This window comes from Chiloscyllium punctatum, chromosome 16, assembly GCF_047496795.1.
Source record: "Chiloscyllium punctatum isolate Juve2018m chromosome 16, sChiPun1.3, whole genome shotgun sequence".
Taxonomy (NCBI): domain Eukaryota; kingdom Metazoa; phylum Chordata; class Chondrichthyes; order Orectolobiformes; family Hemiscylliidae; genus Chiloscyllium; species Chiloscyllium punctatum.
The window spans coordinates 40,352,986-40,377,979 of NC_092754.1; the positions used below are offsets into that span (position 1 = coordinate 40,352,986).

Sequence of the window (24,994 nt, forward strand, 5' to 3'; positions counted from 1 at the left end):
TGGGAGTCAGTGGATGTTAGTGGCCAGTCTATCCACAGAAATGGAAACACAGATGTTGAGGAAGGAAAGGGAGGAGTCAGAGATAGACCAGGTGAAAGTGAGGGCGGAGTGGAAATTAGAAGCAAAATCGATGAACTTTTCCAATTCCAGATGAGAGTGGGATATCATTGATATATCGGGGAAAGAGTGGGGAACAGGACTGAAACAAGGAGTGTTCCACGTACCCCACGAAGAAACAGACAATAACTGGGGCCCATGCGAGAACCCACGGCCACCCCTCTGACCTGAACAAAATGAGAGGAGTTAAAAGAGAAGTTGTTGAGGGTGAGTTGTACTCGGCCAAGCAGAGGAAGGTGATTGGGTGGGGAACGGTTCAAGCCTTTGTTCCTGGGAAAAGCGAAGAGTCCTGAGACCATCTTGGTGGCAGATAGATGTCCATGGTAAGGAGGTGGTGGCTGGATCTCAAAGACAATTCTCTTGATGTCAATTTTCTTAAATGAGTATTTTCCAATTGCTGACCCCTCTGTAAATGGGATCCATTCCACCACCTTCTTTTTGTGTATAGATGGGATCTGAGCATTGATGGCTGGGCTAGTACACGTTGTTCATCTCGAACTGGTTTGAGGTGGTGGTGGGCTGTCTTTTTTAACTGCCGCAGTCCCGGATTATTACGGCGCAAGAGTTCCAGGATTTTGACTCAGTGAACTAGCAGTGACATAGTTCCATATACGCAAACAAAACTCAGGATTTCGAACATTTCTATCGGACCTTCCGCACCGCGTTTGCTCTAAAGACAATAGGCCCATTTTACTTAATCCCTGCACCTTCCTTTCATGACAGTTACACCCACACACACCTCCCACATCAGCAGCAAGGAGGGCCCAGCCTTGTGAAAGGTGAGAGCTGCTACACTCGCTGTCCCTGCGCCCCAGGCTCTGTTCCAGGAAGTGACACGTAGATGTGGAGTTGTTTGGTTACTTAGTGAGTATTCATGCATTCCTCTCTCAGAAACATTCACAAGGGATCAACCCTGAACAAAAAAAACCTATGAAGAAATCATCATAGTTAATATGCACCTTTGGAAAGGAAGAGACCGCCGGATGTTCGAAAGCCAATGAAGTACCTTGGAGGTCCCATCACAACGCACAGCAGGATCCCACGTTCAGCACCATGATACTGACTAAATAATCTGTTTTGTTTTCTGGGGTTGTTGGGGGGACTGGGTCAGGTACCTTCTTCAAATTAACAGCACAGCCTGTTTGAAGTCCACCAGAGAGGTCAGATGGGGCCTCAGCTGAACGTCCCATCTGAAAGAAAGCACCAGGAGCAATGCAGTGCTGCACTGGAAAGCCAGCATTGGTTTTTGGTGTTCAATCCTGGAGTGGGACTCAAACACATGAGTTTCTAACTCAAAGGCCAGAGACTGCCACCCACTGAGCTGTGGCTGACATGGCACGTATGCAAGGCGCTACATAAATGCAAGCCTTTCCTTAAAAAGGCATGTTCCGCGATTGATTTTTTAAATTACTTTATAAAGACTCAAGTCACTTCCAGGGATACAGCTTTGTTAACATCTGAGATAGGATGAGGATAGGTAGATGAAGGGAGTGAGATTGAAAGGGATTTGGGGACAGTAATTCCACATTGTACAGCTAAAGTCAACTCGCCAACCAATCAGCACCAGGCATAAATTGCTGTTCCCTTTGAAATGTGAATTCTTGAGATGTACCCTGAAAATCTTCAACATGATGTACCTGTTTTCAGTAACGTTTCCGAGTGACTCTCTGTATCTGAGATGCTGTTCCTCTGCTTCTTCACTGAGCCCTGTGATGGGAATGGGGAAGCAGCCCTTTGCTTGCCTCCTGAGTAATCCATCTCAGAGTGAACCACAACAGACTGCTGCACAGTTTTACTCTGCTGTCATGAACAATGTATCACCAAGTATTGCCAGCAGCTCCACAGGGAGACCCAAAAGTTTCAGTCTTTTTAATTGCTTTGTCAGTTGCTGAAAGTAATAATCACTGAATTTATAGGTTTGAGTTTGATAATTTGCTCACACTGCTCATCATCATGGAATCCCCACAGTGTGGAAGCAGGCCATTCAGCCCATCTAGTCCACACTGACCCTCTGAACAGCATCCCAACCAGACGTACTCCCTATCCCTGTATTCCCGTGGCTGATCCACCTAACCTACATATACCTGAACACCACGGGCAATTTAGCATGGGCAATTCATCCAACCTGCATACCTTTTGGATTGTGGGAGGAAACTGGCGCACCCAGAGGAAATCCACGCAGACACAGGGAGAATGTGCAAACTCCACACAGGCAGTTGCCTGAGGCTGGAATTGAACCCGGGTCCCTGGTGCTGTGAGGCAGCAGTGCTAACCACTGAGCCACTGTACTGCTCCACTAAATGCGAGTGAGAGTTCATTCAATCCATTAGGTACATATTTTCTAATCAACTTGTTCAGTGATATAGTGACACACCATCTGGGATTGAACCCAGTTCTCCTGGCTCAGCGACTGGGACACAACCACTGCAGCACACGAGCCCAGACACCATGAGGTAATACACACTGTAGAACATGACCCTGTTTCACCAGTAGCATGTTCAATACTGACTCATTGCCACAATGGACTGATTAACCATTTTACACAAGTGGGAGATGAACTCAAATCCAGGAAGAAAATAGACTTCTCACTAAGCTTCCTGAACCAGCAACCGATTGAAAATATCCCTACGAAAATTACCAGCACTTCTCCTTCACCCTTTCTCACTTCCATTTGGCCAAGTTCCAGGACTCCAGGAGAAGCTAATCAGTACCACCATTATCCCCCAACACAGAGTCAGAACAGTAAGCAGGAGACCATTCAGCCCATCAAATCCATGCTAGCCCCCGGACAGCAATCCAACAAAGGACCTTATCCCTGCTCTATCCCTGTACTTCAATTTCCTTCACGTGCTTCTAACTTATGGTTGATCTATATTTTAAGTCCATTTAGCCCTTGGTTCTAGAACCCTTAACCACGGGTACTTAACTGAAATAAACTCCATCTTCAGTGTGAAATGTTCTGGTGGCCATTTTAGATTCCCATCACACAGAAGCTAATAAATGTATCAAGTGTTATCTATTGGGAAAATGTACTTTTCATACAAATTTGAGGTTTGAGGTTGGATTTAATCTTCTCTCTTTATCCATTCAGCCTTGTAAAATGAAAGTTTATTGTTTGGGGAAAGGTTGTGTCTATGTTTTATTTGAAGCCAGAGTTCCATACACACAGGTAAGAGGATAGTTCCGCAAGGAGCTGTCCTTCCAATTGGAAGAGCAGGCTCATGGCGAGCCTATCAGCAGCAAATGCAGGTGAGAACGAGGCTCTGATTGGAGGAGCAAGGGTGGCCCGAGGCCTACAGAAGAGAACGGCCCAAGGCCTGAAGCCTGGGGAGCCCAGCACAGTACGAGGCTTGGGACCTATCAATGAGGCCAGGCCTGAGAATAGGAGTGTCTCAGGGAGACTCTGGGGAGGAGTCGCTGGTTATGAGAGCCACAGCACGGGGAGTAAACAGTGAGAATCAGGTGGAGAGAAAGGATCATAGAATCCCTACAGTGGGAAAACAGGCCCTTGGCCCAACAGGTCCACACAACCTTCTGAAGAGTAACCTACCCAGACTCATTCCCCTACCCTATTACCCTACATTTACCCCGACTAATGCACCTATCCTACCCATCCCTGAACACTAGGGCAATTTAACATGGCCAGTCACCCTAACCTGCATGTGTTTGGACTGTGGGAGGAAACCGGAGCACCCGGAGGAAACCCACGCAGACACAGGGAGAATGCGCAAACTCCACACAGACAGTCACCTGAGGTGGGAATCGAACCATAGTCCCTGGTGCTGTGAGGCAGCAGTGCTATTCCCTGAGCCCCTGTGCCACCTGGTTGGGCTGTAACTGTGAGCGGGGATTGACAGTTAAGCCATTGGATCATTCCTGCTAATTTTTCTTTGATTTCACTTTTGAAAAAGAAATATAGAACATAGAACATTCCAGGACAGTACAGGCCCTTTGACTCTCGATGTTGCATCCACCTGTGAAACCAATCTGAAGCCGATCTATCCTACACTATTCCATTTTCATCCTTATTTTTATCCAAAGACCATTTAAATGCCCTTAAAGTTGGTGAGTCTACTAATGTTGCAGGCAGGGCATTCCATGCCCCTACTACTCTCTGAGTAAAGAAACTATCTCTGACATCTGCCCCCTATCTATCACTCTCAATTTAAAGTCATGTCCCCTCATGCTAGCCATCACCACCCGAGGAAAACGTCTCTTCACAGTCCACCTTACCTAACCCTCTGATTGTCTTATATGTCTCAATTATGTCACTTCTCAACCTTCTTCTCTCGAACAAAAACAGCCTCAAACCCCTTAGCCTTTCCACATAAGACCTCCTCTCATAAGACTTTCCCTCCATACCATGCAACATCCTAGTAAATCTCCTCTGCACTGTTTCCAAAGCTTCAACATCCTTCCTGTAATGCAGTGACTAGAACTGTATGCAATACTCCAAGTGCAGCCGCACCAGATTTTTGTACAGCTGCAGCATGACATTGTGCTCCAAAACTCAATCCCTCTGCTAATAGAAGCTAACACACTGTATGCCTTCTTAACAACCCTATCGGCTTGGGTGGCAACTTTCAGGGATCTATGTACATGGACAGAGATACCTCTCTGCACATCTACACTACCAAGAATCTTACCATTAACCCAGTACTCTGCATTCTTGTTACTCCTTCCAAAGTGAATCACCTCACACTTTTCCACATTCAACTCCATTTGCCACCTCCGAGCCCAGGTCTGCAGCTTATCTGTGTCCCTCTGTGACCTGTAACATCCTTCAGCACTATCCACAACTCCACCATCCTTAGTGTCACCCGCAAATTTACTAACCCATCCTTCTACTCTCTCATCTTGGTCATTTATAAAAATGACAAACAGCAGTGGCTCCAAAACAGATCCTTACAATGCACCACTAGTAACTGAACTCGAGGATGAACATTTCCCAGAAACCACCACCCTCTGAGTCCATTAAGCTAGCCAATTTCTGATCCAAACTGCAAAATCACCCTCAATCCCATGTCTCTGTATTTTGTCCAACAGTTTATCATGGGGCACCTTATCAAACGCCATGCTGAAATCCATATACACCACATCAACTGCTTTACCCTCAATATCTTTCGGGGGGAGGTGGTGGGGGGGGGGGGGGGGGCGGTGGCAGTGGTGGAGCTTGGCTGCTTTGCTTTCAACACAAAGCGTTCGCAGTGGGGGAGCTGGGTTAGGGTTAGAGGAGACTCTGGGACAGCAAAACCCCGTAGAATACTTCCTTGAAGTTAAAGGTGGGGGCAGATTAAGAACGGAGAGGGGAAAGAGAGGGGTGTTAGGGCAGGGGAGAAAGAGAGAGACAAAGGAGTGTCAGAGAGAATGAGGGAAAGGGCTCAGAGTACAGGAGAGAGAAAGGGGCGCGAGGGACAGAGGGAAAACGGGCTGATCTCACCTCTGACTCCCACTTTCATGTGAATTGGACTGAGGCCAGCTCAGAGTGTACCTCACCAGGAAGTATTAGTGTAACTGAACTACAGCAATCTGATGTTACCACAGCCTTCTGATGTGATGATGGGGCTGATTCTCTCTCTGCCTTCTTGACCAAAGAGCAAGAACTGGCTTTGTTAAAAAAAAAACTTTGTCGCTGAGCATGTTTCAATGGTCATTTCTATTATTTACTTGTGTAAAATGATCAATTTATTGCTTTTGAAATTCTTTTGAAGACGTTCACGTTTATTGCTGTGGCAGTCATAGAGTCATACAGCACGCAAGCAGACCCTGTCAGTTCAACCAATCCATGCCAAACATAATCCCAAATTAAACTAGTCCCACTTGTCTGCTCCATATCTCTCCAGACCTTTCCTACTCATGTAAATATCCAAATGACCTTAAACATTGTAATGGTAACCACATCCGCTGCTTCCTCAGGACATTCACTCCACATGAGAACCACCCTCTGTGTAGCAAATTTGCACTTCATGTCTTTTTTAAATCTCACCTTCAAAATGTGCCTCCAGGTTTTGAAATTCCCCATCCTAGGGGAAAAACCAACGACCATCAACTCTATTTATACCCCTCATTATTTTGTAAACTTCTATCAGGTCATCTCCCAGTGGAAAGAAATCCCAGCCTATCCAACCTCTCTTTATAATTCAAACTTTCCGCACCTGGCAACATCCTGGTAAATTTCTTCTGAACCCTCTCCAGCTTAATAATATCCTTCTTATAACCAGAACTGTACATGATATTCCAGAAGAGACCTCACCAATGTCCTGTACAACCTCAATGTAATGTCCTGCCTCTTGTCTTATGTCTTTTTGAAATCTCTCTCCTCTTACCTTCTTCAAGTTTCCTCAATGGCAGACTCCTTCAATGAGGAAGAAAAACAGTGAAATGTAACCCACACCACAAAAAGGCTGCCTACCCTGCTCAAGCTCAGTCAAACGCGAGGTCTGAGAGGCAGAATGGCCTCTTCTACTTCCTATCGCCTGTCTTGGCTGTGATCAGTTCACTCCAAGTTCAAGGACTTACGTTTGTATTTAAAGACGAGTGCGAGAATGATGGAGAACAACACCAGCAGCACCAGCAGGATGGCAGTCAGAACCAGGAGACATTTCTCAAGATTGGTCCGCTTGGTCCAGCAGACCCTTAGGTCTCTTGACTTCCTGAAAGTCATCTGGGGAGAAAAAGAAAGAAGGTATTGGTGGAATGATCCTGTTAGTGCAACAAAACACATTTCAGTTTTTTCAAGTAAAGGTCACAACAAAGAGGCAGGGCAACAAATGCTGATCTTGTAACCGGTGCCCACATTCCAAGAATGAAAAGCCCTCAAGCACTGTCATCCAGTGGTTGCCGGGTGAGTGTAGGTCCAGCATGGGACCTGGCATCAACGGCCTGTTGGTGAGGTGGGCCCAACGACGATGAGATGGCCCCTGAAAAACGGCGACTCTGGTGGGTCTGGTGAAGGCGGCAGAAGGATGGCAGTGCAGGTGTCACTGGTCAGTCTGCTCAGGGCTCATGGTAGAGACGCCAGAACAAAGATGGCTTCTCTTTCAGCTATATCTTTTTATGCTTAGTCTATTCACAATGGCACTGGATTGGGGCAACAATTGAAACTTCTCACTGTATTTTACAGTGATGTTCATTGCAGAGTACAAGTGACAGTAAATCATCATTCATTGCTTCATTCAGTCAGTTCCTAACCACAAGCTGCATTAAACAGGGTTTCCTCGTACTCCTGCTTTTGTGTTTCACCTCAAGGAGGTGCCCTTCAATTCTAGTCCCTTCTGCCAATGGCAACCATTTCTCCATCTCCACTCTATCCAGGTCCTGCTTGCACATGGAATAATTTTATTGAATCCTGAAAAACCCATGTATATCCTTTTGGCCAAGTCCCCTAGATGTAGACTCCCAAGGAGGAACAGTCCCTTCAACACTGAAAAGGTTGAACAATTTGTTCGTTAAACTTCAAAACTCCAGAAAATCCATCCTTAGGCTTCATAATTTCCTGTTACTCATTCATGGGAATGTGAGCATCACATGGTTGTACCCATCCCTAACTGCCCTGGGGAAGGTGGTGGTGAGCTGCCTTCCTGAACCACTGGTGTTCAATCAGTATAAATGGACCCACAATGCCCTTAGGGAGGGATTTCCAGGACTTTGACCCAGCGACACTGAAGGAACGGCGATATATTTGGTGCGGCATGGAGGAGATATTAGGGGTGATGGCCCTCCCATGTGCCTGCTGCTCTTCTTCCTCCAGTCAGTAGAGATCGAGGATTTGGAAAGTGCTTTAAAAATATCCAACCCACAGCAGTCCAAGACTCATTCTGCCAATTCTATGCTGCACTCCCATCCAAGGCACATGTATCCTTTTGGGCTGGGTGCCAACAATTGAATACAATACTTCAGGTGAGGCTGAAACAAGAGCCCCCACACTCACAAATCCAATCCATGCTACAATAACGTCTGTCAGGCCACTGGAAAATTCCCACCAGGGGAACTAGCTATCAAGTGTTATGTTGTAAACCTTCACTGTCTCTCATGAATGAGGCTCTCTTCTGCCGAAGGCAGCTTATGGACATCCTTCCCCATCTGCCATTTATAATGTGGACTGCTACAAATAGGAATTGGCGATTGTCATTTATCCCAAGGCATCCTGCAGAATCCAACATGTACAATACCAATGACCTGACCAATATTAGCCCTTACAAATCATTTGTAAAACACCATTTCACGCACTGAAGTTTTAGCTAGCTTGCCATGCACTGTTTGTTATTCTTTTAAAGTAGCAGTGCACTTCAAAAAGTACATCATTAACATTGAAGCAGCTTCGGTGTCCTCTAGATGTGCAAGTAATATGTGAATGCAGGCTTTTTCTAAAAAATAAGCTCTTTCTCAGATATAAACAAGTAGCATGGCGCATTGATCCCAGTTCTGATATCAGTCAGCAGGAACCCTGTGTTACTAAATGCGTGGCACTGACAGCATTGCACTGCCTTTTTTCAAGATAGGAATGCTCGATGAGAGCAGAAGGTAAAAAAATTCATAATATTACACTGTGTGTCTATCAAGTGAGATTTCAACCCCACACCTGATTTGTTTGACATATAAGCTGATTGGATGATGGGCCAAATGGGGGCCTTGTGTTTCAAGTAAAATGCTTCCCTTCTTGGGATCTGAGGCCTACTTTCCTCCTATAAGATTAAAAAGCATACTTATGCCATTAGCCCATCGAGTCTGCTCCGTCATTCAATACAATCATATCTAACCTAATAACCATCAACTTCACTTTCCTGCCCTTTCCCCCAACCCTCAATTCCCTTCCTGATTAAAAGTCTGTCTATCTCAGTCTTGAATATGCTTAATGACCAGTCATGACAGCCCTCTGCAGTAAAGAATTTCACAGATTCACTACCCTCCAAGAGAAGAAATTCCTCCTTATCTCCGTCTTAAATGGATGACCCCTCAGTCTGAGATTGAACCTCGCTGGTCCTACTCCCTCCCACAAGGGGAAACAACCTTTCCACAGCTGCCCCATCAAGGCATTTGTAAAACCTGAGGCGGGGTCCAGGAATACGAGGCTGTCAGGGAGACTCTGGTCTAGGAGTGGAGATGAGAGTCACTCTTGGGAGAGAAGGCAATTCCAGTTGGAAAGGGTGACAGGGGGGTGGGTAATCCTAGTTGAGTCATAACCATGAGTAGGAAGGGTTGCGGGGGGGGGGGGGAGGGAGGGGGTAGTGCGGTTGCTGACAGGAGGCAGAAAATGCAGAGCTAAACTTAAACTAGAGATCAATCCTGCATCTTGGGCTTGCTGGTCTTTAGAGAAGTTGTAAATGCCTTGAAGGTTGGATGGGTCTGTTGAACAATTGAGCTACTCATATGGATAGTCATACAGACAAAAATGGCAACTGTTTAGGTTAGATGGGCTTCCAGTTGGTTTCACAGGTCAGTGCAACATCGAGGGGCGATGGGTCTGTACTGCGCTGGAATGTTCTATGTACTCAAATGGCCAGCCCTTTAAAACTTGAGGTGAACTGCTTGCCTGTGTCTGTTAGTTGAAAAACAAAGTGTTCTGCTGGTTTAAATAGCTGTGGGCTTACATAATCCCAACTGTTACCATTAAAGCAGTATCTGCAATCTGTATCACCGGGGGGAGTGGGGATGTAAGTCCACATTGTGATTGTCAGCTCAAAGAGGTTATTGAAGAATGCGCTGTCTTTAACAAGGGGCTATGAATATAAATCGGTATGTTCTGACGAGGGTTTAAAGTACTTGAAGAGATTTAAATCACTTCTTGAATGTGCTATTTTAGTGAACTTCATAACAGATATTTAGAACTTCATTTCATCCCACCAGGTCCCTGAGATAGCCCACGGGAAATACTCAGTGAATTGGTGTCAGCACTTAAAAGGGCAGGTGGAAATGGATTGGAGGTGATGAGTTGGCATTACGCTAGCACAGGGGCTATAAGAGTCATTGGGATGACGAATCATGGATTGGCATAGAGGGAGCTCTATGGGTGGATGGAGGGCATGAATTGGCAAGGGTTGGCATAGGGAGTAGGACTGGAACATCCACTGTTTAATAAACCAAGGAGATTTGGCTTATTAAACCAAGGAGAGTCAGGAGATTTGGACAGCCTGCCTTCTAACATGGCGGCCCCCTCCAACCTGCTTCTGGGAGCAGTGAGCCTGACTTCATTTTACACCCACCTCCTAAAACCAAGATCTGGGTCACCCCACAGCCTCCGAAACTCCAAGCAAAAAAGTCCCAGTCTATCCAGCCTCTCCTTACAACTCAAGCCTTCCAGTCTCGGTAACATCCTTATCGATCTTTCTTACACCCTTTCCAGTTTAATAACATCCTTCCTATAGCAAGATGACAAGAATTGTGTCCTTATCATGTTTCAGTTATAAGGAGAGGCTGGATAGGCTGGGACTTTTTTGTAACATTAGAGGCTGAGAGGTGACCTGATAGAGGTTTATAAAATCACGAGGGGCATCGATAGAGTGAATAGCAAAGGTCTTTTCCCTAGAGTAGGGGAATCCAAAAATAGAGGGCATAGGTTTAATGTGAGAGGGGAAAGATTTTAAAAGGACCTGTGGGGCAATTTTTTCACACAGAGGGTGGTGCACGTATGGGACAAGCTATCAGAGGGAGTGGTAGAGGCTGGTACAATTACAACATTTAAAAGCTAAAAATCACACAACACCTGGTTATAGTCCAACAGGTTTATTTGGAAGCACTAGCTTTCAGAGCGCTGCTCCTTCATCAGATGGTTGTGACACTGTTGGACTATAATCAGGTGTTATGTGATTTTTAACTTTGTCCACCCTAGTCCAACACCGGCACTTCCACATCATAACATTGAGAAGACATTTGGACAGGTACATGGATAGGAAAGGTTTAGAGACCAAAGGCAGGCAAATGGGACTAGTTCAGTTTAGGAAAACTGGCTGGCATGGATGAGTTGGGCCGAAGGACCTGTTTCACTGCTGTATGACTCTATATATCACCATCAGGGAGACAGCCAGGAAACTTCAGCTGGAAATGGGCAATTCGCTTACGTGGGACTTGGTGTTGACATCTATGCATGGAGTAATCACAGAAATACATGAAGCGCCAATGTGATCAGAAATCTAGCTAGTGGGCCGAGCACAAAATACAAGACTACTGTGCCTGAATATTATCCAATCGATGCTAAACAAGAATCCAGGTTATGGGGGCTCAAATTTCCCAAAAGGCTCGGTGAAGGCATTTCTGCAACATAGAGTTAAGGGCTTCCTCTTGTTTATTTTCCTGGTGGTGTACATCACAGAGTGAGCTGAAAGCTAGTGTCCTCAGTGGAAACAGACTAAGATTTGAAGGAATGAGGGGAAATAAAAACATTGTCTGGGAGTTTCAGGCCTGAGCAGGCAAACAGTTAAGCTTAGTAATCATTCTATCACAAGCCATTACCATTTAGGGTCATTGCCCAGTACTGCACCCTTCAAATATTCCAAATATTGTACCGGGTCGTCAAAGAACAATAAAGGAACGTAATGAATTGAAGTCATTTGCAGGTCAGAAGCGAGTAATAGAACAATCGCTGACTGGAATTTTACAGAACGGAAGTTAACTGGAATATGCCACAGTATTAAGAATGAGGTATCCCTAGCTGATCAGCTCCTGTCTGATACCTGATGGCCCAGATATAGAAATAAACAATAAGATCGGATCATTGCAATTTGATAACATGGAGTTATTGGAAGCGGTACACACACACACACACACACATACACACACACACACACAATGTCCAAGTCAGCTTTAATTCAATTAGAACAAACTCAGCCGAAATATAAATTGCCTTCGAGGGACCATTGCATACAACGTCATAGCCTGAACTGCACACGCTTCCAGGAATTATTTCATTAACCAGTACAATCCATGCTAAGGGCATAATACCTGAGAGATGGCATGGCTATTGGATAAGGCTCGAGCACAAGGTACAGGTTTGATCGATATTTGAGGAGTAACGTCAATACAGAAACAGGAGAGACGGGCTGAACCTTGATTGAAACAGTGCTGGGAGCACAGTTAGGTTATAATCTTGATCAAAGGTTCCGGCAAGAAACACGGGAGTCATAACACTAAGGATTGCAGATGCTGACATTCTGGAACACACCTGGAAAAACTCAGCAGATCTGGCAGCACCTAGGGAGAGTCATAGAGATGTACAAGATGGAAACAGACCCTTTGGTCCAACTTGTCCATGCCGACCAGATATCCTAAATTTGCTAGCACCCGGCCCATATCCCCCTAAACCCTTCCTAGCCGTATACCCATCCAGGTGCCTTTTAAATGTTGTAATTGTACCAGCCTCCACCACTTCCTCTGGCAGCTCATTTCATACACATACCACCCTCCTTCGGGTTGCTTTTAAAGCTCTCACCTCTCACCCTAAACCTCTAGCTCTGGATTCTCCCACCCCAAGGAAAAGGCCTTGTCTATTTATCCTATCCATGCTCCTAATGATTTTACAAACCTCCATAAGGTCACCCCTCAGCCTCCGATGCTCCAGGGAAAACAGTCCCAGCCTATTCAGCCTCAGCCTGTAGCTCAAACCCTCCAATCCCAGAAACATCCTTGTAAATCTTTTCTGAACCCTTTCTGTAGCAGGGAGACCAGAATTGCACACAATACTTCAAAAGTGTCCGAACCAATGTACTGTACAACCACAACATGACCTCCCGAACCCTATACTCAAAGCACTTGACCTATGGTCAGTGGACTCAAAACAAGCTGCTTCTTTCTCCTCAGATGCTCCAGACCTGCTGGGCTTCTCCAGGAATTTCAGGAAACGTGGGGGTCCAGTTTTTCCTTCTAGTTGAGGAAGAGTTGACTTCTGACAGGCTTCCTGACTGGATGTCATCCTGATCGACTGTCTCGGCTTCCAGTCAGGCAAGCAATCCTCCAGAGTGGGTTGCAACCAAGGGGGAGAGAGGCTGCAGCTCCTGGAAGAGGGGATCCATTTGCAAAACATGGGGGAAGGAGTTATTAAAAGGAAGAAGGTGAACTTGGGAGGGGCGGAGTAGAAAGCAGATCCTCTCATTCCCACAAGCTCTCAATCCACAAGCACTGCTTTAAAGGCACCTGTGACTTTTCCCTTCAGTTTACCAAGGTCTGGGAAATCTGAGCAACAACGGTTAATCTTGGAAAGCAGATTATACATAGGCTGCCAGTTTTTTTACAATGTTTAAATTGCTAACCCACATCCGGCAAGGCTGACTTTCTGTCCCTGGTTTGTTAAATCTTCAGGGGGATGGTTGGGGGGAGTGATGTTGACAGCTTTTATTTTGTTCTGATTTGGAGATGCCGGTGTTGGACTGGGGTGTACAAAGTTAAAAATCACACAACACCAGCTTATAGTCCAACAGGTTTAATTGGAAACACTGGCATCTGGAGCATTGCTCCTGATGAAGGACTATAGCCTGGTATTATGTGATTTTTAAACTTTGTGTGGTTCTACTATTTTAAAGTTTTAACACTTGGCAAGACCCCATCACAGCTATTTTTTCACGTGTGTGTGTGTGTATGTGTGTTGGGGTTTGCGTGGGAGTGGGTGGAGGTGTGTGTGTGTTTTGGGGTGGGTGGGTGTATGGGTGTGTTTGTGTGTTGGGGTATGTGTGGGGGTGGGTGGATATGTGTGTGTTGGGTGGGTGGGTGTATGGGTGTGTGTGTGTGTGTGTGTGTTGGGGTGTGCGTGGGAGTGGGTGGAGGTGTGTGTGTTTTGGGGGTGGGTGGGTGTATGGGTGTGTGTGTGTGTGTGTTGGGGTATGTGTGGGGGTGGGTGGAGGTGTGTGTGTTGGGTGGGTGTGTGGGTGTGTGTGGGTGTTGCGGGGTGGGTGTATGGGTGCGTGTGCGTGGGGGTGGGTGGAGGTGTGTGTGTGTGGGGGGGTATGTGTTGTGGTGGGCATGTGTGGGGGTGTGGATGTATAGAGTGTGCGTGTGTGTGTGTGTGTCTGTGGCACATCCAGTTGATCACAATGGTATCAGGGGATAATGAACAAGTCCAGTTAGATCCAGAGGCTACGGGAACACAGGAGGTTCTCCTCAGAGCACAACAGGTTAAGAGTATATTTCAAAGATGCTTCACATTGATGAGGACAGTTAAGGATCAGCCCTTTCCACGAGTAGGAGGATTAGATACCAGAGGATACAGAATTGAGGGAACAGTAACGGAATTGGAGGGGAGATGAAAGCAATAAACTTCCATAATACAAGTCCTGATGATTTTGAGTAAGGATGTGCTGGAAGCAAATTTCATAATAACTTTCAAGAAGATACTGGATAAATATTCGAAAGAGACAACTTGCACAGCTCTAGGCACACAGCACAGGGGGAGAGTGACTGGACAGTTCTCTCCAAGAGCTGGCATGGAGACAATGGGGAAAATGGCCTTCTCTACACTTCTTAATTTTGGTAACACTGCTGCCAGAGTTACATTCAATATTGAGTCCTTGGTTTTCAGGTTGCTCTTTTATTAAATAAATAGGGTATAGGCATCAGACTCCCAGATGCCAGTGACCAGTTCCTTCCCTCCTCCGTATTCCTTGGCACATCAATCCCAGAAAGCACACAGTTTGATTATAAACAAATACCTTAATTGCTGAACAATGACTAACTTGGCAAGTGGTAGGATCTGCTGCCTCCCAGTTGTGTGCTATCAGAAGGTTCTGGGCAAGTTCTACAGGAGGTTGAAAGGTGAAAGCAAATGCATATACCGCTTACCGCACCCAAAACACTAAATGTTGGCCCACTTAGCATTAAATCTCAGTACTTAATGTAAGTAAAAACAGGAGTGGACTATGGGGTTGAGGGAAGTGCCGAATTGTAGGAGTGGGGCTTGTAGCAAACATTGGCTTCTTCTCCTGCTTATCCTCAACTGGTTAGAATGACCGAATGCCAATGTTCTCGTCACTTGGCATCTCGGCTGTGTCTGGAGCCAGTGAGTAAACAATAGGAAATACCAATGCCCAATCTGCAGAATGTTCATTGTTTTTCTATAGTCTGCACTTCCTGCCGAAGTGAAAGGCATGACTGAATCTGAACTTGCATTCCATGCGCTGTGTGTTGTTTTATTGGGCCCAAAGGGACGATTCAGGATCACGCTCGCATTAATCTCCAATCTCACGGCTAGAATGTTGAACCAGGAACTCAACAGGCAATTCTTCACCCTCTCCCCCTCCCATCGGGGGGACAGGTGGGTTTAGAAGCAGTAACGGGGGGGGGGGGTTCATGTTAACATTGTTTCAAGGCTCACCCTGCTTATTTTTTTTTAAACCAAATGAAGGCCTCTTTCAGATCATCCTACCATGGAAAAGCAATCTGGAAAGGTCGTTAAGGATGCAACAATAGTGAGGGAAACACTCAAGAATTTTCTTCCATTCTTCCATTTGGTTTTATTATTGTCACCCATACTGAGGTGCAGTGAAAAGTATTGTTTTGCGTTCATCAGAGGCAAATCATTACCTTACATAAGTCCATCAGGGTAATAGAATAGAATACAGTGTTACAATTCTGAAGCAGGGTCGCTGGACCCGAAACGTTAACTCTGATTTCTCTCCACAGATGCTGCCAGACCTGCTGAGTTTTTCCAGCAATGTCTGTTTTTGTCCCTGATTTCCAGCATCCACAGTTATTTCGGTTTTGATACTGTTACAGCCACAGAGAAGATGCAGAGAAAGACCAACTCTAATATATGAGAGGTCCACTCACAAGTCTGAATCCAGCGGGGAAGATATTCTTAAATCTATTGGTACCTGTTTTCAAACTATTGTATCCTTTGCCCATTGGAAGAGGGTGGGGGGGCGGGGGGGGGGGGGGGGGTGTGCGGTGGGGGGGTCTTTGATGTTGTTGGCTGCTTTCCAAGGCAGTGGGAAGTATAGATGGAGTCAATAGATGGAAGACTGGTTTTCATGATGGACTGGGCTGTGTTCACAACTCTGTAATTTCTTGCGGTTTTGGGAAGAGAAGTTGCCATACCAGGCCGGGATGCATCCGGATAGGATGCTTTCTATGGTGCACCTAGTAAAATCTATAAAAGTCTTACCACCTTTCACACACTTGCGATCTCCGAGAGCCGATATTGTCTACTAAAATATAACCAGTGGTCTTTTGGTGGCAGCCACTGTGCATGAGCCCATGAACAAGGAGCAGTATTAGGCCACTTGCTCCCTTGAGCCTGGTGTGCCATTTGATTAGATTGTGACTGATCTGATTGTAACCTCAAATCCCTCCCCAATGGCCTGTCACCCCTTCGCTGAACAAGAATCTATCTACCTCTGTCTTAAAACAGTCAAGGACTCAGCACCCACCCCTTTTGAGTTCCAATATTTGAAGACCCTCAGAGAACACCTTTTGCCTCATCTCATTGCTCAGCTTGGCTCCCAGACGGTGGCAACATGAGAAATGGCGAGTTCATCCATTTTGGGTGGAGGTTATTAAATTGCCGGGCAGGGGCACTGAGACCACTCACATTCATAGGCTGAGCACCTCCGACAGGGTTGCACTCTGTGTGCAGTGCACTCAGTGTCAGCCGCAGTGTTGCACGGCAAAAGGACAGGGCAAAGGGGAAGGGGATCTTCTCAGATCATCCCAAAGCAGTTCGTAGCGAAAGTACTTCTCAAGGGCAGTCACATAATTCCAGCAGCCCAGCTGTGCACAGTATCATCCCACAAACAAGATGATGACGCACAGCTCATGTGTTTTATTTTTAGGAAAGGCTCCTTGTTTCACCAAGTTGCCAAATGTCATAAAACAGGCTACAAGGGGTTTCTCAGTTTGAAATCTCATCCGACAGCTGACTCTCCTGACTATGTGGCACTCAATAGTGCACTGAGATGTCAATCTGAGCATTGCTGAGAAAAGGCACATGCTCTTGAAGGTTTCCATCTGCTTTCATCAGGACAGAATCGCAAGAATGCAAAATCCGAAAGAGACCAACAATTTCTATCTGATATTGCTTCAGAAGAGGATGCTGGTTGCTTGGAAATTGGACTCTGATTGGTAGAGGCATTGCCTTGGAGAATGCAGTAGGGAATAGTTAACTGCCAAGTTTTTGTTGAAATTCACACCAGGAATGCCAACTTTGATTGGTCAAGATGTTGCTATGGGGAACTGAAGGTCTGCTCGACCAGGCAAATACTTGAAGTGACAAAGTGGATGCAGTGCGGTGCTCACATCACTGGACTGGAACTTAATGTGTGCTTTGTAATGTAGAGGAGAGTGTGTCACCACTGAATCACAATCAGCATGCTATTAAATCATGTTAAACATACTTACAATTGAACAATTATAGGGCTGTGGCTATGGGTTTGTCTGGAATTCTGAATAGCAATTAAAAAAAACTGAAAGGAGACTTGGGTATGAAATCCTTGGCTCGAGCAGAACTGGTTTTGCTCTGCTTCCATTGGACATATGAACAGAAGCAGACCATTCAGCCCATCGAGTCTGTTCTGCTATTCAATGAAATCTGATAATCCTCAACTCCAATTTCCTGCTCTCTCCCCACCCCACCCCAAATGCAATCCTTGATTTCCTTCTTGACTAAAAATCTATCTCAGCCTTGAATATACTTAAGGACTCAGCCTCAACATCCCTCTCCAGTACAGCATTCCACAGATTTACAACCTTCCGAGAGAAGCAATTCCTCCTCATCTCTGGCTTAAAAGGGTGATCCCTCATTCTGAGATGATCCCCTCTAGTCCCACTCTATCCCATATGGGGAAATGACCTTTCTGCATTGAACCTGTGATGTGCCCTAAGAATTTCAATCAAGCCACCTCTCGTTCTTCTAAACTCCAGTGGGTTCTTGAACTGCCTCTGCTTGCTGCTAACCAGAAAAGCCTGTGCTCCTCACTTTTTTGCTTTATTCATTCATGGGATACGGGCATCGCTGGCTGGGCCAGCATTTATTGCCCATCCCTAATTATGCAAAGGACAATTAAGAGTCAACCACTTTGCTGTGGGTCTGGAGTCACACGTAGGCCAGACCAGATAAGGACGGCAGTTTCCATCCCGAGAGAACATCAGTGACCCAGATGGGCTTTTCCAACAATCAACAACGGTCATCAGTAGACTCTTAACTCCAGATCTTTACTGAACTCAAACTCCCCTATCTGCGATGGCAGAATTTGTACCCTGGTCCCCAGAACATTACCTGGGTCTCTGGATTAATAGCGATAATAGCACCTCCCAAAGTTGCTCCCCCTGTGACCTTGTTCCTGCATCCTGTCTTGTTCCTCTGGCGCACTATCTTCAGCTGTCAGAGTCTCATGCTGGCATTAAACCATTTTGCTTCCTTCTAACAACGTGTCTCCTCAGTCTGCCTTTAGCTCAGTTTGCCAACATGCCTGTGCATAGTGCAGTTTGCGCTTGGCATCAGGTGATCATTGCTCCATGTATTGTCTCTTCCTTCTACTGAACCAAACGTCACTCCCTTTAGGATCATCTGGGACACACAAGGAAAAGAAAAACACTCCTGAAAACAACTGCCTACTTTTGAGCAGTCAGAGTGGAAAGCCCAACTTCCCATCCCTTCCAATTAAGTTCTTTCCAACTCTCACTTCAATCAAGTATCTTCACATAACAGCATTCTGAGGGACTATTCCCTCCATAAGGTCATAGTCCAGTCTCTAGTCAGTCCCATACACGCTGTCCACCCACAGCTGCTACAGCTGTCCTTCCACCTCCCACTTCACACTGTCCAAAGGCCCAATCGCCCCTTCCAGAGATCTCGTCTGGTCATGATGTTATCCCTCCTGCAGCGGGGTGACTAGACATAGACCGAGTGACCTCCAGTTAATGCTGACCACTGCTGTTAGTCAGGGCTAGCTCACAGCACTTGTAGGAGCTGCTGCTCACATTCAGAGTTACTGAACACCCTCTTCAAGTGTAGAAACCGCCAGGGCTGAAAATGTGTTGCTGGAAAAGCGCAGCAGGTCAGGCAGCATCCAAGGAACAGGAGAATCGACGTTTCAGGCATCAGCCCTTCTTCAGGAATTCCTGAAGAAGGGCTGATGCCTGAAACGTCGATTCTCCTGTTCCTTGGATGCTGCCTGACCTGCTGCGCTTTTCCAGCAACACATTTTCAGCTCTGATCTCCAGCATCTGCAGTCCTCACTTTCTCCGAGAAACCTCCAGGGCCTGTTTGGTCTAGTGCAGTAAAGGATAACCATTCTTGGTCTAACTAGAAGAGCCTGTTGTCGATACCAAGATGCAATTCATTGTGTGTTACCAACTCGCTCCAGGTTCCAGTCATCTGATGGACATTATTACAGAGACCAGGTGTTAGGTCTCACCTCTTGAGGACTTTAATCTGCTCTGTCTGCCAATCCAAATGACATCACAGTCCATGCTTCTGGAAATCCTCCATATTAACCCTTTTTCAACAAATCTCTCTGTTCCAGTATGAGGCCCAGCTTCAGGTCTGTTGAATTCCCAGCCTCACTCACGCCTGGATTCCCCTCTCCTTGGCCTTCCTCACTTATCCGATGAAGAGAAGTTAATCTCAATGCAGGTTCAAGAAGGAGCAGCTCAGCTTTTCACTAGACACTCCACTGCCCTTCCATACTCAACGGAGTTCATTTCAAATCCAACAACAACTGCCTGCCCTGCCAGGATTTATTTTATTGATTTCAATTTATTTCAATTTAGATTTATTTTACTCCTTTCTGATGTTGCTATGGAACTGGCTCAACCCTTCGACATTATCCTTGTGTCCACTCCTTGAGCAAATTACCTCAGAGCCTTGAGATTTGATCGCACTATAATGTGTGCCATACTGTATTCCCAAAAGACGTGAATCCATACAGAAAATTCAGCATCTCTCGTACTGGTCACTAATAGTCAGAGGTTTCATATTGTCTGGTGAAAAGCATCTCCCTTGTTTGCCATCTCCAGTGGGACATACCTTGTGTTCAAAGAATGTTTTAATGGTATCACTGATTCAAATCCAGCCTCTTAAAACAAAAGTGCAATCTATTAAGTTATAAAGTGTACTTTATGATCTGCAGAAAGTTTTCGTGCTAAGGGATGGTGAGTTGAACATCCCCAGGAGCAATTCCTGATTTGTGCCATACCTAAGGATCATTGCAAAGCTGCTGAAACAATCGGTCTTTGCCCAAGGCACCTTCCTGTCCAGGTTCCCTGTCCTGAACTTTAATCAATGGTCCCTGCTGGAGGAAACTTGAGCCTCGATAAGGACAGGATTCAGCACGGTTACGATGCCACATAGTGGGTCGACACGCAAAGTCTAGGGTCAGTCACGTGGCACGGCCTCATTCCTTCAGGCCCTGTGCCCATGGAACTGTGCTGCGAGGGAAGTAATGGTGGGGGTGGGGGGGGGGGGGAATGTAAGATGAAAGGTGTGAGCTTCAGGGATTCCTTGCGCGTTAACAAGCCTCTGATTCCAACAAGGGCAGCCACCAAGATGGCTGACCATTTGGTTTGACGTCAAAAAATGGTGTGGATAACTTCCATTAACATTCAGGCGTGAAGCCTTGTGGCAGGACCCTCACCAGGGAATGGAAAGGAAATGTTAGGGGATTCATTTGGACTTTGTGCCGTGAACTGAAAGCACTTAAATCTCTTGTTCCCACTGAAATCACATTGTAAACTCTAGCCTGTAAAAGAACACATTACACTAAACCTAGTGAACCAGAGAGCTATAGAAGATGACTCATACTTTCGCAGTCATCATTATGGAGGGGAGTCTCCAATTCCAGATTTATTAAGTGAATTCAAATTCTATCAATGGCGGTGGTGGGATTTGAATGCATGACCCATAGCCTGGGCCTCTGGATTATCGTGCCGGTGACATTACTGCCATGTTTGTTGTGGCAAGCAGACCAGGAATTACAAGCCAGCTGGTTTCCAAATGATATGACTGGGCTGCCTTCATTACCACCGAAATCAATCTCCTTCTGCAACCTGAAACCTACAGCTGCCTAACACCATGACCACAAGATGAAAATCTCCTGTTCCACATCCAGTCACTGAGAACGTTATGTACACACAGATGAAACCCTGAGCCTGCCCTTCTGGTCAGGAAGGTCATGGCTGATCTGTTTGTATTTTGACTTCCAACTTATCCCCCAGTAGATTTGATTCACTTGTCTGAAAAAAGTTACAAGCAAGTTCCAAATTCACACAATCATTTCAGAACAAAGATTTCTCCTCATCTCAGTCTTAAAGCCTCTCATTTCAAAATAGGCTATTAATTGATTAATAGACTCCAGCGCAAGGAGAAACAACCTTTTCACATCCATGTTGTCAAGACCATTCACTTCAATCAGGTCTCCATTCTCTCTTCTCAACTCCAGTGGGAGGAAGCCCAGCCTGCTCATTCCATCCTCATTACGATAACCCACTAATTCATACAATCCCTACAGTGTGGAAACCAGCCATTCAGCCCATCAGGTCCATACCAAAGACCCACCCCTCCACCTTATTAGCCTGCATTTCCCATGGCCAAGCCACCTAACCTGCACTTCTTTGGATTGTGGGAGGAAATCAATGCAGACACAGGGAGAACATGCAAACTCCACACAGACAATCACCCAAGGGTAGAATTGAACCCACATCCCTGGTGCTATGAGGCAGCAGTGTTAACCACTGAGCCACCATACCGCCAACAACTGCAGGTCTCAATTTGGTAAACGCCTTCTGAACCACTCCCAATGCACTTACACCCTCCTTAAATAAGGAGACCAACACTGCACACAGTATTTGATATGTGATCTCGCCCAAAGTCCTGTAGAACTGAAGCACATTTTTAAGTTCTCTAGTTTAATTTCTCTTGTACTAATGAAGAGAATCCAATTAGCCCATACGATTGCAGGCTTCTTCTGACTCATTTACTAGAACATCTTGATCCCTTGGGACTTCAGAATTCTGGAGTTTTTTTCCCACTTTTAAGTAATACTCTGTTTTTTACATTCTTTCTGTCAAAGTAAAAGAAGAGTCTCGTTTTTCCCACATTATAATCCATCTGCCAGATTTTTGCCCATTCGACTTATCTATGTATTTCTGCAAACTGGGTGGCATGTAGCTCAGTGTTTAGCACTGCTGTCGCCCAATGCCAGGGACCTGGGTTCGATTCAACCCCTGGGTAATTGTCTGTGTGGCATTTCCAAATTCTCCCTGTTTCTGTGTCGGTTTCCTCCCACAGTCCAAAGATGTACAGGTTAGATGGACTCTGGATTAATGGTGCTGGAAGAGCACAGCAGTTCAGGCAGCATCCAAGGAGCTTCGAAATCCTGATGAAGGGCCTTTGCCTGAAACGTCGATTTCAAAGTTCCTTGGATGCTGCCTGAACTGCTGTGCTCTTCCAGCACCACTAATCCAGAATCTGGTTTCCAGCATCTGCAGTCATTGTTTTTACCAGGTTAGATGGACTGGCTATGCTAGATGACCCATTGTGTCTAGGTGGATTAGCCATGGGAAATGCAGGGTTACAGGGATGGGATTGGGTCTGGGTGGGATGCCCTTCCGAGGGCTGGTGTAGGCTGCATGGCCTATTTCCACACTGAAGGATTCTATGAAACTCCTTATGACTTCTTCACAACATACTTTCCTATCTATTTTTGAATCATCTGTGGAGTTAGTCACCACGTATTCTCCCACCATTGAAATAAGTTGTTGTAAATTATAAAATATCAAGGCTCCAGAATGGAATCCAGTCACATTCTGCTAACCTGATAATTAACCTTCCTCTCTGTTTTCTGTTAGCCAGGCAATCTTCTATTTGTTCTAAGGAAGGATTACTGGATCTAAAACATTAACTCTGATTTCTCTTCACAGATGCTGCCAGACCTGCTGAGCTTTTCCAGCAATTTCTGTTTTGGAATTTTCAATCCATGCCAATATACTACCCACAACATCATGAATATTTATTTTCCACAAAACCTTTGATGTGGCACATTATCAAATGCTTTCTGGAAATCCAAGTACAATATGCCTAAAGACTCCTCTTTATCCATAAGGCATGTTGTTCCTTCATGGACCACTGTAAATTTTTAAACGTAATTTTCTTTTAACAAAGCAATGCTGACTTTTTCCAAACACCTTGATTTTTTTTCCCCTAAGTGCCTGGCTATTATTAGATTGTCTCAAACACCTTCCCATGACATACACCATGCTAACTGGCCTAAAAGTTCCTGTTTCCTGCCTCCCTCCCTTCTCGAATAACGGTGTTATTTTTGCCATTTTCCAATCATATCGAATCTTTCTAGAATCTAGGGAATCCTGGAAAATCTATGTTAATGTACCCACTACCTAAGACCTAATATGAGATCTATTTGGATTCAGAAACTCATCAGTCTGCAGCTCTGACAGTTTGCTCAGTATCACTTCCTTCTGAATATCATTATACTGAACTCCTCTCTCTCTTCCTCTTCCCTGGTTTATAGCTCTTCCTGAAATTACTGGCAAATTACTGGCAACCAGAGCAAACTATTTTACTCATTTATTCCCCATTCTCACTCTCTGGAGCACTAACACTCTACTTATTTGTTTCCTTTCAAAATATCTGTAGAAACTCTTGCTGTCTATTTTTACATTCCTAGCTAGCTTTGCCTTATACTCCGAATTCCTTCATTCCAATTAACCTTTTGGTTATTCTCTGCGGGGGTCTAGCCTGACCATTCACACAATTGTTTTTGCTCAATTCCATTCTTTTTCATTTGGTTTAATGCTTTCCCTAACATTTTCCTAGTTCTTCCGATGCCATTGGTATATATAAGGACCATGACAGTGGATCCTCCACTTCCCAATGCAGGTCCCGCTCCAGCTCAGAGGAGATGTCCTGGACCCTGGGACCGGACATGCGACTTGCATTCTTTGTTGCAGAGAACAGTGCCAACTCTCCTCACTATACCATCCCCAACTACTATTACATTGCTTTCCGCTCTCCCACTTCAACATCCCCCTGTGCCACAGCACCATGGTCACGTGTTCATTAATCTGGCAACCTTGACTCTCAGGCTTCGGGAACTTCAAACTGACTGGCCAAATGCAGAGTCTGTGGCTCCTGTACTCCTGCCCTCTGTGTCCCTTTACCTGGCTCACTCTCAGTCATACTCGCCTGTCCCTGAACACTTACCAATCAGAAGATCCTATCTAAAGTGGTGTAACTGTCCCAGTGCAAAACATCAAGATAACTAATCCCCTTTCCTCATTTGCTGGAAATGGTGCCCTTTATAGCTTGGCTTCCGACTCCAACTCTGAGCCAAAGTTTCTTGTGCCACAAACACTGATTGCCAATGTGTTTGTCCTGGAGTACAATGGTATCCAGTGACTCCCACACGCTGTAGACTTGACACACCTGTTTTAGTTATATGGTTAATTACACATTTATTACCTGTACCACCTATTTATATACAATGATGAAACTGAAGAGGAGAACAAGCCTTAATCACTTATCACAAAATAGCAAGAGAAAGAACCAATTCCTACAGAAGAGTAGAAAAGTAAGCAAATATCGTCTTCCTTCATTTTAGCAGATTCCTTACCTTCTAAACTCTCAGGTTTGCACTCAGCTGTACATACAGTCATAGAGATGTACAGCACAGAAACAGATCCTTTGGTCCAACTCACCCATGCCGACCAGATATCCCAACCTATTGCCACATCTGGTCCACATCTCTCTGAACCCTTCATATTCAATTACCCATCCAGATGCCTTTTAAAATGTTGTAATTGTCCCAGCTTCCACCATTTCCTCAGCCAGCTCATTCCATACATACACCACCATTTGCATGAAAAAGTTGCCCTTAATGTCCCTTTTAAATCTTTCCCCCTCACCCTCAACTATACCCTCTAATTTTGGACTCTCCTATCCCGG

At 45.4% G+C, this 24,994-nt stretch overlaps 1 protein-coding gene across 4 annotated transcripts in view; it reads right to left on the reverse strand.

Moving 5' to 3' along the window:
* The window catches only part of LOC140487167 (endothelin-converting enzyme 1-like), a 329,267-nt gene that overhangs the window by 123,599 nt on the left and 180,674 nt on the right, over positions 1-24,994 (reverse strand). For all 4 annotated transcript variants that reach the window (XM_072586786.1, XM_072586787.1, XM_072586788.1 and 1 more), the window contains one exon: positions 6,637-6,781. In XM_072586786.1, the coding sequence (XP_072442887.1) occupies positions 6,637-6,781 (145 nt within the window). The remainder of the gene's footprint in view (positions 1-6,636; positions 6,782-24,994) is intronic.